This window comes from Camelus bactrianus, chromosome 15, assembly GCF_048773025.1.
Source record: "Camelus bactrianus isolate YW-2024 breed Bactrian camel chromosome 15, ASM4877302v1, whole genome shotgun sequence".
Taxonomy (NCBI): domain Eukaryota; kingdom Metazoa; phylum Chordata; class Mammalia; order Artiodactyla; family Camelidae; genus Camelus; species Camelus bactrianus.
Window position 1 is genome coordinate 39,121,762 of NC_133553.1, and position 13,159 is coordinate 39,134,920.

The window sequence follows — 13,159 nt, forward strand, 5'->3', positions numbered from 1 at the left end:
TGATGATCTTTTAGCCAAGAAATAAACAGTTCACTAGAATATTTCTTAAAAAGTGAAAAAGAAAATCAGTGAGTAAAATGAATAGCAAGAAAATGACTACTGCAGCTGAAACTCTAGAATGCACAACCCAAGAAACTTACGTTTTTTGATCTAGTCTGATATTTTAGGAAACAAATTTGGGGCTCCCTAAATAAATCAATGAATGAAACAGCTTTATACTTACACAAAGGCTAGGAACGAGACTAGACAGATTGACATGTCGTGGTGCAAACATGTGAAGCTGCTGAAGGCAAGATATGGCAGCTGCTTGGACCAGAGAATCTGAATGGTCCTGGGTTATTGCACAACCCACCAAACAAGAAGAACGGATCGTGGAAATTGTTGCTCCATTCCCTAGGAGCAAAGTCAAAGAAAATGCAAAATACAATGATCTTATTAGTATCACCAGAAATATTCCCAGAAAATAATTACCTTCTAAATAATCTCCTTCTTAAAAAAAAAAAGTACACCTGAAACTAACACAACATTGTAAATCAACCATACTTCCATTAAAAAAAAAAAAAACTATGTTGAATTAACATTAATCAGTATGTTTGTTCTATGGTTAGATCAGGTAATGCAACTGCTAAATTAATAATCACTATAAGAAATGCCCTTAACTTTTTTCCCCTTACATTTTATCAAGCAAATAAAATCTTCCAGAACAGGAATTAGCAAACTTTTTCTTAAAGGGCCGCAAGTAAATGTTTTTCACTTTGCTAGCCAAGAGGCCAAATCCACACAACTCTATTATGTAAGCACCTATATAATCATTTAAAATATAACCATTTATAAATGTAAAAACCATTCTTACGTAAAGGGCTGTTGGAAAAAAAAAAAAGCCAACCAGGCATCTGAGCAGATTCGGCCCATAATCCAGTTATCTGCCTGTCCTGTCTATCCCATTTAATAAAGTCATTCCAAAAATTCCTTTCCCTGAAAGCCAACCTTCAAAAGGAAGTCACTTTTTAAAGGTTGTAAGCTACAGCACAGGGAATACAGTCAATAATACTGTAATAAGTTTATATGGTTACAGATGGTTACCAGACGTAATGTGGTGATCAATTCATAATATATATAATTGTTGAAATACCAAGTTGCACACCTGAAATGAATATAATATTGTAAGTCAATTACTATTACTTCAATCAAAAGTAAAAAAGGAGTCACTTTTAAGATAAATAACCCTCTTTCTGATTCCTATTCAGATTGTTTTAAAAACAAAGTCTGCAAAATCCATAGAAATGATTTCAAAACACAACTGTTTATGAATGAAGATAATATCTCTCTCTTAGATTTAGCTAGCTTTGTATTTATCCCCTGATAAACTATACTGTCTTTTAAATCCATCATTGTTTTATTTGAAAGAGCCAGAAGATTCCTCATTCTCTTGTTCTCTGTTCAAACAATAGTACCACTTCTATTATATAATAATGTCAAATCTTATTTTCCTAATAAGATTAGTGGCAATTTTTACAGAGATAGTTAGGGAAAATAAGTTGCAGTATTATTTACACTAAGACACAAAAATGTCTTCATTGCCAGATATAAGTGATGTGAAATTTTCAGCAATGCAAAGTAATTTTGCATACATACAGAGACCAAACAAGGACATTAAAGTCATGCTAAGAGTCACATTCTAGTTTGAAATACACACTGCTTCATCATCATATCAGAAAGCACTTGGTAAGCACCTATACTTATTCAAAGGCACGTATTTATTCTCTCCATAACCTTATGATATTCACTGGAAGAAAGAACTATCAACTTTCTCAAAGAGGACCTGAGTCCAAGATAGAGACGTGTCTAAATCACGTATTTTTCAATTTCCATATTCTTCCTTAAGATCTTTTCTTTTTTCTCTTCCTTCTTTTTAAAAAAATCTGTCTGAATGGAGGCAACATAGCACAGTGGTTAAGAATATAGGCAAAGAAAATTTATCTGAGCTTCACCTCTGATTCCAACCACTCATTGGCTATATACAGAAAACCGTAGGAAAATTCTTAACCTCTCTCAGCCTCAGTATTTCATCTGTAAAATGGAGAGACATACCTTTATCAGGACTGTTGTCAGAATTAAATGAGGTAATACACATAAAACGCTTGACCCACTGAAAGTTTTAACAAATGGTAGGGGAAAAAAGGGAAAGCTCTGAAAGTGGCTTATATATTTTGCATAAACTCATAGTAATTTTCTGATCTTCTGATCTAAGTGCTTAATTTAACCATTAGTAGAATCATATCAGTGTTAAGTGCATGATAAGAATATGGGCCTTAGGATCACAAATCTGCCACTCATTAGTTGAGTAACTCTAGGCTGGTTACTTATCTTCTCTGAGCTTCTTTCCTCAGAGAAAAATTAGATAATATTATCTTCCTTAGACTTAGGGAAACAAAAAAAGTGAAGCTAAAGTCCATGAAGACAAGTGGATGGCACTCCAGGCCAAAGGAACTTTTTATCTTTGACTGCATGGGGCTCCCAGTAACATATCATTTAGATGTTCTCTGCTCAGAACTTTAACACACACCTTCATATCACATGTTTGCTGCAGGGATTAAATAAAATAGTACATATAAAAAGCAGGGTTCCAGGTGTTCAGTAAATTGCAAGCATTCAGTACATAGCAATTATTATTATTATTACAAGATTTCTTTAGGCAATGTGATGGTGACATTTAGGAAGCTGAAAGGCAGTAATTAGCTATCTAGCTCCTTTAATTTTAGATGAATTTACTCACCTTGTAGTTCAGGGCCAACAGTAGTTATTATAGCACCCAAGCATCTACCCAAACACTGATGAACTTCTGTATGCGAGGGTGGAACTGTCAACAGCAAGGTAAGAACCAGAGATAATGTTGGCTCCACATATCCACGATACATTGGGCCACTGGAATCCACTATCAATGCAAGTGAATGAAGAGACCAAGTCTAGAATAAAATATAATTTTATTTTAGTTGTAAGTGATGAAGTATACTGAATTGATATTTTAACTTAAATTTTTATAATACTAACGTCTTAGATTTTAATTAATGATCTAGAAAAATTTTCAAATATATTCCTTAAGAAATAGAAGGTAAGCACATAAGCTACCAGTAGCCAATAACCAAAGAGACTGATATACAAATGCTACGTTTAAAGTTTCTCTGCATTGTGGCTTTGAGTGTCAGAAAAAAGTTTCATTGATGAACTCATTTCCTCTATTATAATGTTCATGTGTTTCACACTTCCACAAGACAATGATTTACATAGTAAGTATTTGATTTAGTGGATACTATGGACATCAAATATACATTTATTGTCTGGAGTATATATATTTATTATCGAAGTTTTGCTAATTAACTAGGCTGAAATAAAACAACGACCGTACCAATGTTCTGTACTCAGATATACTTCTCAAGCAATGATAGTCACACCACAGCTCTTCAAGTGCATCGAACAATTTCAGGCCCTAATTTCTGTTTACTAAGCACAAATAATCTTAGCGGTTAATAGTATTTGCAAAACTAACCCAGAGCAATGTACTGTCATCAACATAGGCTTAAGAAAATGAAAAATCCTTTAAGCTGCTCACATCCACCTGTCAAAGAACTTACCTTTTATTTTTGCTGTTGGCAGCTCCAAAGCAGAGCTGCACTACTAGGCTGAGAACAGAGAAGTCTCAACAGAGAAGTTTCCCAACTTGTTAACATGGTATAAAAAAATGCATACCTAATATCTACTACCTGTCAATCTACTCCAATCCTAATGAATTCAGCAACCTGAGCTGGATAGTTATGTACAGAAACCACACTTACTGACAAGAGCTAGCAAAAAGTATTATGGATACAGCAGCCTGAGGGAGGAAGACCAGAATACACATTTGGAGAAAAAAATTAATGGAAGAAACAAAAAAGTATTTTAGTAAAACTATCATAAGGATTTTTAAGGCAATATAATTAAAGCACAAAGGAGATTCTACAAGTGTTTTAAAAACACACACTCACACACCCCCAGGATTTATATTAAATGTTCAATAGAAAAATGGAAAAAAAGAATAATTATTGCTAAATAATAAAATCATTATCTTGAAGTTCAAATGGAAGATTATCCTTTAAAGGAGTGAAAATACAAAAAAATTAAAATAATGAGGAAAAAGACGAGACCTAACATATGAATAGGTACCAGAAAGAGAAAAGGAAAAGATAAACTTACAAAGAATCTGATGAAATTTCTAAGGTGCAAGGATAGAGAGAAAAATTCTTATATGTTACTAAACCAAAATATAAAGTTATAGACATACAGACATATTTCAGATAAGTTTCTTAGCAAAACCAATGAAAAGATGCAGAAAAAGATAGCTATGATGTCCATAAGCATCCATTAATTCAGAAATTTATTACATAAGACACTGTCTTTTGGGAGTGTGAAATACATGCATAGTACAAAAGGAGAAAATTAATTTGTCATTAAAGTTTTATTTCTGGATATACAAAGTCACACTGCAGAGAAACTTTAAAGACAGTACTTGCACATCAGTTGCTTTGATTATTGGCTTATAAGTTATCTTTCACTTCTTAAAGAACATATTTGAAACTTTTAATAGGTAGCTGATAAAAACCTAAGATGTTAGTATCTATGGAAATTTAACTCAAAAAATTAAGCTATTATTAGCCTCTTATTTGCAACATTGGAATACAAAAAGTACTGAAACATTTATGAATAGTGAAAAAAAAGGACTGTGTGAGGAACAGTATACCCAACTAAAGTGTTATTAAAATGTGAAGGCAAAATAAAGTCACTTTTTTCAGATATGCAAGGAATCAAAAAGCACACCACTTCACAACGTATCCTAAGATTATTACTGCTGGAGGAAGGTTTCTATCAAGTAAAAATAAAATAAGAACAAAGATCTCAAGACAGGAGTTGAGGATACAAAAAAAGAAAACGTAATTGAACAATAAATCTCCAGTAGTTATAACTAAATACATGTATACTATACTACAATTCAATTTTGAAGTATAATTTTTGAGTTAGGATTCTTAAAACAGAGGAGACTTTGGAGAAAACTAAGAAAGAATGCTATTATGCTACTCTTGTGCAGATACGAACTGAAATAGCAGCTTTGAGGGAATGTAACTGGTCCACGTTACAGTAAAATGTCATGTCATAGAAAAAGACTCATGTGAAGCGATCACTTAAAGGAGTGTGGTTTTAAGAAGTTAAAGCAAGAGAAGGTGACGATGAAAAGAACTAGCACCAACTCTTTGACATAAAAGAAGAAAGCAGTAACTTCTTATGGAAAATAATTTCATAGTTGTGTTCTTTTCTTCCAGACTAGTGTGAACACGGTCTTTTAAATAAAGCAGCACAGCACCTCTTGAGGGGCAAGATTACTTGATTTTTATTTTTAATTTTTTGGGACTTAGGTGCTTTACACAGCTGAAAACCTTTACCAAGAAGTCAAAGGCAAACTAAGCCTGCAGACTAAGAAGTCTCTGGTGGATTTAGCATCCTTTTCTAATGGTGAAGAAACTCATTTATTAACAGACTAATGGCAGGCAGTAATGGTGATCAAACTTGTCTCTTCTCCCAACTTTTGAGTCCCAGTATGAAGCTGGCAAGTTGAATGCTGTTGAATTCATATACTTAGTATTTTTAGGTGCATCAATGTAAAGTGGCAAATCAAGACTGTAGGATATTTTCACACATGAAGCTCTTGCCTCTTATTGTAGTTATATCTACTTTTGTACAAAATATTTGATGAGGAAAGAAAAAAAAATTAAAGGAGTATACTTGAAGATTCAACCAATGACTCTGTACCTGAGTTAGGGTGTCAGAGGGAGAGACAGAGGATGATTATTAAAAGAAATCTGAAAAGAAAAAAGAAAAAAAGAGGAAAACAAGCAAAGAAACCAACAAACAAAACAAAAAAAATTTTTTTTTCAGTCAGTCTAACAAATGTAAGGAAATCAGCCTAACAAATGTAAGGAAATAAAAAGAAGAGGAAACAAGAACAAAGGATAAAAAAACAAACAAACAAACAAAAATATGCTTCAAGGACTGTTATGAATGGGTTAAATTCCCAGATTTAGGATTGGGTTCAAATACCAAATCCTAATAAAATGGCAGAGAAAGACCCTAAGACATTTTTCCTAACAACTCATCAGAATCACTTTCCTTAAAGTAGTATTTTTTAATTTCATAATAAAAAGTCAATATTATACCTGGACTTCAGAGGATGTTCCATCCTGTGCTAGAGCCAATAAAATGCTGACACTGGTCTTCAGATGTTGTCCTGAGCCAATACCACCAACATAACGATGCAAACAACCCAGAGCCAATGAATGCCCAGTTCTGGATACAACATCTCGAGCTGATTTCAATCTGAAAAAAAGTGAGGCTTTAGGGATTGTTTTTTCTATCTCCGTACAGCAATAACAAGCATATGAGTCACATTAATAAAAGGGATTTATTCTGGAAATCAGAAGATTACAATCATGATTACTTCTTTCTCTACTCACTAACAAGAGTTAGAGATTTAACTTAAAATGGTTACATTTCACTGAATAAAGCCTACCTTAATTTTAGAGAAAATAGGAAAGAGGAACTGCAGCTTCACAGTTTTTAGTATTCATTATTCCTTGAAAAGACATCTGAAATATATTTTTACCACTGGTGTTTTAAATCAAAGAATAGTTTTTAAAATTGGTTTTCAAAATACACACAAAAAAGGTATTTGTATTCACAAAATCACAGAAAATCACAGAACTTAAGAAGTTCCCTGTAATTGTGACTGGAACATCTTTAAGTTTAGATGGGCCAATCTTTTTTCTATGTGAAATATATCTTTAATGAATAAATAAAAAGGAGATATTGTATATTATTTTTTACAATAAGATTTACTGAGATGCATTTATATACAATAAAATTCACCAATTTTAAGTGTCCATTAAAATGTTCAATTTAATGAGTTCTGACAATTGCATATAGTATGTAACCACCATATAATCATAGTATAGAACAGAGCTGTCCCAGGAATATAACACAAGCCACGTATTTAATTTTAAATATTCTACTCACCACATTATAGAAGGTAAAAAAGAAACAAGTGAAGTTAATTTTAATAAATTTTATTTAACCCAATATATCCAAAATATTAAAATATCAAGATGTAATTAATATAACAAATTATTAACAAGATATTTTACATTCTTTTTAAGCACAAAGCCTTCAAAATCTGATTATACACTTACAGCACATCTCAATTTGGGAAGGATACATTTCAACTGCTCAATAGCCACATGTGGCTAGTGGCTGCCATATTAATAGCATAGATATAAGACATTTTCATAAGTTCTTACTGTTTCTTTGAAGTCACCTACCTCCCCCAAACACTTTGGAAACCATGGATCTGTCTCCTGTCACTACAGTTTTATCTTTTATATAGTTTCATAAAATGAAATCAGATAGTACATAGTCTTTTGTGTCTGATTTTTTTACACAGCATAATGCTTTTGAGATTCATCCCGTTTTTTTATTCATTTCGTCAATGAATATACCACAATTTATTTTGCCATTTACTAATTGATTAAGACATGTGGATTCTTTCCAGCTTTTGGCTCTCATGAACAAAGCAGCTATAAAAGTTTTAGTACAAGTGCTTGTGCACACAAATGTTTTCACTTCTCTTGGGTAAATACCTAGGAGTAGAACTGCTAGGTCATAAGGTAAGTGTATGCTTCAGTTTGGAAGAAATCACCAAATTATTTTCCAAAGTGGCTGTACCACTTTACATTTCCACCAGCAATGTATGAGAGTTCCAGTTATGCCACATCCTTACCAACACTTGGTATTTCCAGTAAACCGTAGCTATTCTGTTGAGCATGTAGTAGGAGCTCATTTGCACTTCCCTGTTGAATAATGATGTGGAACATCTCATGTGGTTTTTTTGCCATGATCATATCTTCTTTGGTAAAGTAAATGTTCAAATATTTATTCTAGTTTGAAATTTGTATTTTCATTTCAACATTATTGTGCAAAAAGCCAAAGTTTTTAAAAGTGATCAAGTCCAATTTATTGATTTTAAATATTTGATGGTTTACGTTTTTTTGCATCCTAAGAAATCTTTGCATAATCCAAGATAACAAAGTTTTCTTTTACGTTTTCTTTTAGAAGTTTTACAGTTAGCTCTTACATATGGATCTATTATTGATATCAAGGTAATTTTTTTATATGCTGTGAGTTAAGTACTGAGATTTATTATTCTTTTTGCTTCATAAATATATCCAATTCTCCAGCACCACTTGGGGAACTTTGCTGAGTGCCAGCCTTGGTACCTTTGTTGAAAATAAATTATACATACATAAAATAAAATACATACAAAAATATATAAAATATATTTATATAAATAAATATAAATAAGTTAAAATATTTATAGAAATAAAAATATACACATACATATAAATTCTTTCTGGGTTTTTCACTCTGTTCCATTGATCTATATATCTTTCATTATGTCAATACCACCCTCTCATGATTATAGAAGCAACATAAAAAGTCTAAAAGGTAGTGAAAATTCTCCAATTCTGTTATTTTTCAGTTGTTCTGACAGATGTTCCTTTTTTTTTTTTTTGGCACAAAGAACCTCTTTTAATATTTCTTGTAGTATAAGCCTGTAGACAATGAATTTTCTCAACTTTTCATAGTCTGAAAAAGTCTTTATTAAACCTTAATTTTTGAAAAGCATTTTCTCTGGGTATAGTCTAGGTTGACAGTTTTTCCTTACAGTACTTTAAAGATGTCACTCTACTGCCTTTTGTTTGCATGGTTTATGATTAGAAGTCTGCGTATTATCTTTGTTCCTCTGCATGTCTTTTCTTCCCATTGGCTGCTTTCATGTTATCTTTATCACTGGTTTTAAGGAATTTAATTATGAAGTGCTTTTCTTTTGTTTTTCTTCCATTTGGGGTTTGTTGAGGTTAATGGATCTATGCGTTTAATAGCTGTCATCAAAATTACACGATTTTTTGGGCCATTATATATTCAAGTAATTTTTCTTATCTATCCTTCTACGATTCAAATTGCATGTACGTTAGACAGCTGGAAATTGTCCCAGAAGTCACTGAGACTGTTAATTTTTTTTCCCAGTCTTTTTTCTCTCTGTATTCATTTAGGATAATTTCTATTTGTGTGTCTTCAATATCACTATTTTCCTATGTAGTGTCTAATCCTCCATTAATTCCATCCAATGTATTCTTTCATTTGAGATATTTTACATATTTAGAAGTTTCCTTTGGGTTGCTTTATGAATTTCATTTCTCTTCTCACCATACTAAAGTCTCCTCGTACTTCCTTAAAAATATGGAGCATATTTATAAAAGTTCATTTAATATGTTTGGTTGCTAATTCTATTATCTCTTTTATTGCTAGGCTTGTTTCCAATGGTTGATGTTTTCTCCTAGTAGTAGGTTTTGTTTTCAAACTTCCTTACGTGTCTGATAATTTTTTATTTGAAACTGGATACTGTGAATTTTATGATGTTACGTACTGCATTATTTGTATTCCTTTGAATACTGCTGGACTTTGTTCTGAGATGCAGTTAAGTTGTGTGGAATCAGTTTGATCCTTTCAAGGCTTATTTTTAAGCTTTTCTACGGTGGGCCACTATTGCCCCAACTACTAAGGCAATATCCTTCTCAAGAATCCATTTTAGGAGGTCTTTCCAATCTGGATAGTGAGAACACGGGCTATTCTCAGCCCTGTGCGAGCTCTGGGTGTTGTTCCACCTATTCCTTCCTGGTGTGTTTTCCCCTGATCTTGAGCAGCTTCCCTGTACTCATGCACAAATCAGTGCTCAGCCAAAGACTTGAGATGATTCCTCTCTTCTTAGCTCTGAATCTGTGCAACTCTCTCCTCTCTCATGTTCTACCCCACACATTCTAGGTACATTGGCCTCACCAAACTCTAAATTCTCTCTCCTCAACTCAGATGGGTTTGGGTTTCCTATCCCTGCAGTTCAGCCTGGAAACTCTCTCCAGGCAGAAATCTGGAGCCAGTGTAGTATTCCCCTTCTTTGTTTCTCATTTCATAAGGATCGCTGCTCTGTGCTAGCTGTTGTCCAATGTTTTTTTCAAAACTGTATTGTAACTCTCAATAAGCCATCCATGATCAAACTTCTGTCAAACTCATAAAATAAAATCAAGAGATGAAAAACCATCACCAAGACTCCAGCCAGTCAGTTTGCCTATGGCAAACAAAGAAAAATTGCAAGTGCTGTCATAGAACAGACGTTAAGAAATGCATTAATAAAGGAAGTGAACTAAGTCCATCCTTAGCAGTATTTCTAACATATCCATGGATAAGTGATCTTTATCTCTCTATGCCTCACTTTCTCCATCTGTAAAATGAACATATTATTAGTCCAATACAGCAGTCATTTTAAGGAATTAAAGAAGAATGAATGCAGTCTGTGAATTCTAAAGCATTATACAGAATAGAAACTTCTTTCCTGTTGTGACTTTCAGAGGTCATTTCAGTGAGTGAAGAAGCTAGACCAATTTTCTCAGTGATAATCAGCTATTCAATAAAGTAAATAATCTAAGATATGCAAATATACATTTCCCAGAGGTCTTGGAGTGATTTTCAATTTGAATGGAAAGAAATTTAACCAGTAATGATTTTTATTTTTTTCTGAATTGAATCTTAAAAAATTGAAACTACTCCCTATTAACTGAGAACGATTTATAGAAATGTTTTCAGTCTTAATGTTAAGATGGCATAAGATTTTAATGTGCAAATACAACTGACAGGCCTGTATGTATAAGTTATTTTGACCTTTCATAGTTGTATATTTTATCAGCAACAGATAATGTTGATGGAACAGTCTGACATAATGAAGCCACAGGATATTGAAGCTTTTTCAAAAGAAATAAAATGCTAACAAATAATTATGACATTTCATAGAGGTTTTAAGACAAATCTCACTTTCAGGTAAATTAAAATGTGAAAAATGGGTAACAAAACCTATGTAATAATTCCAGGTCATAATAAATTATTTGGAAAAGCTAACAAAACTAAGCAATGAAAACACTTGCAAACCATTAACCAGACTGGTATGAATATGAATGAAATGCCCTTGAGTTTCACCAGAGTTTAAGCACAAAATAAGTAGTCCCACAGGTACTGAAGACAGTTAAATTAAAACTCCTTGTAACTAAAGAAAAATTTACCAATCAAGAGTTTTTAAAGAAATACACTTCCATTTTATCTACTATTAACAAAACACAAATCATGAAGCAGGTAGCTAAGATTGGTTCTGTCTTTTTTAAAAAATCCTTAACAAAAATTGACTTCAGAATCAATGACAAATACTTGGAAAAGGCAAAGCTAATCTATTGCTAGAAAAATAACTGAAGCCATCCTGCAGATGATTAAGTATCTGGGAATATTTCAAACTATATTCTGCCTGCCCATACGATTCATTAGTGATTCAAACAATACACTGGGGCTTTAGACTATAACCACCTAAAATACCACTCATGTGTGATGACAAGGAAAACCATTCCAGAGTTCAGAAAATATTTCTTCCAAACTACTACTTCACAACCATTGCTTTCCTCAACCTCTCTCTCTCTTTAATAATTATGATGCAGTTTGGTAATTAGTATTCAAAATATACAACAGCTAAGAATGATTAATCTGCATAACTCAAGTATCAGTTCTTGACCACTCAATTTTCAACTGCTCTACTTAAGTGCCTGATTAACAACCAACAGTCACTAATAAGTACATTTGTCATCTTAATCATTCTTATTTGGACCTCTGAGATCACTCTTTTTAATTAATATGCCAAGAAATCCTTAAAACCTAATGCTAAATGTATCCCCTGTTTCAGGGATAATTTAAGAGATAACAAACTTGGTAGTAGTTAGAAAGAATGGCTTACTCCAAAAAGTGAAAAATTAACAGAAAGAATAATGGGGAAGCAGAGATAAAAGGACTTCAGAACACTTCCTCAGAGCAGAGTACACATTAACTGAGAGGAATTTTTACCAACAATCTTCTTGATTCCATCACATAACACTCAAGGGCTGAAACAGAAATCCTCACTACACTGAAAGTATCTACCATGTGGAAAAAATAAAGTCCGGTCAATAATTACTGATTACTTAAAAGACACCTTTGCCTACATGAGAACCTTAACTGGTTGATAAAGAGAGCCACTTACTTGTCAAAGCTATACTGGGCCATTCTAGCAATGAAAGTTGCTTCTCCAACCACCTGAGCCATTCTCCCAAGAGCTTCCCCTGCTGCGCATCGTAAGATGGGGTTTGGATTGTCAAGAGCCCCCATAACCAGTGTCAGAGCAGATTTACGAACTTCCTCAGGTCCTAAAGTACTTTTGTTTTCAGCCAGGCCCTATGGTTATGTGGGGAACAAAAAAAACAAAAGGCTGCAATCTTTGTAAATATACATATACTTTCACACATTATTTTCTTCAGCCAACTTTCACATGCATATACTATGCCTAGAATACCTGTTAGACGGACAGTAATCACTTTACTAAACATGATTTCACAACATGATATATAACATAGTTATAGTTGAATCAGCCCTAAAACCAACAATCCCTGGGAGTGTCTCTATCCAAAAACAAATGCTTAAAAGTTGTTTTAAATATAAAGTACACTGTATTATTATTAAATCAACTGTTATTTAACTGACTGAAATTTATCACTGTAACTTTAAGGAAGGAAAAGGCCTGATGAGTATGAAACTTTGACACGTTTACATAACACTTCCAGAGAAGACAATTATGTCATAAAGAGTATATCCAATATATACCTAAAGACAAAATGAGGTAAGAATAATCAGTAAGTGAATGTTGATACAGTTTGTTCATCATACTAAATTGTTAGTATCTCTGTTCTAGTTACACTTAGCATCCTGGAACTTAAATTACTTACTTGAGACCAAAAATCTAAGTCATGGTGCCTAGGGAAAACTACAGCAGAGGCAGCAGTGAGCACGTCTATGAAGAAAAGTGCACTGTACAACAATATTACAGTTGATCACTAGCCTTCCAACCACTAAGGGAAACCATGACCACCCCATTCCTTTTTAAAAAACCTCAGATGCTGGT

The 13,159-nt window shown here is 33.0% G+C and overlaps 1 protein-coding gene across 1 annotated transcript in view; it reads right to left on the reverse strand.

Moving 5' to 3' along the window:
• HEATR5B (HEAT repeat containing 5B) overlaps window positions 1–13,159 on the reverse strand; it is an 89,575-nt gene that overhangs the window by 46,534 nt on the left and 29,882 nt on the right. The window contains exons 18-21 of the mRNA XM_010967647.3: window positions 12,245–12,435; window positions 6,243–6,402; window positions 2,777–2,966; window positions 224–393 (exon numbers count right to left, since the gene is read on the reverse strand). Coding sequence (XP_010965949.1) covers window positions 224–393; window positions 2,777–2,966; window positions 6,243–6,402; window positions 12,245–12,435 — 711 coding nt within the window. The remainder of the gene's footprint in view (window positions 1–223; window positions 394–2,776; window positions 2,967–6,242; window positions 6,403–12,244; window positions 12,436–13,159) is intronic.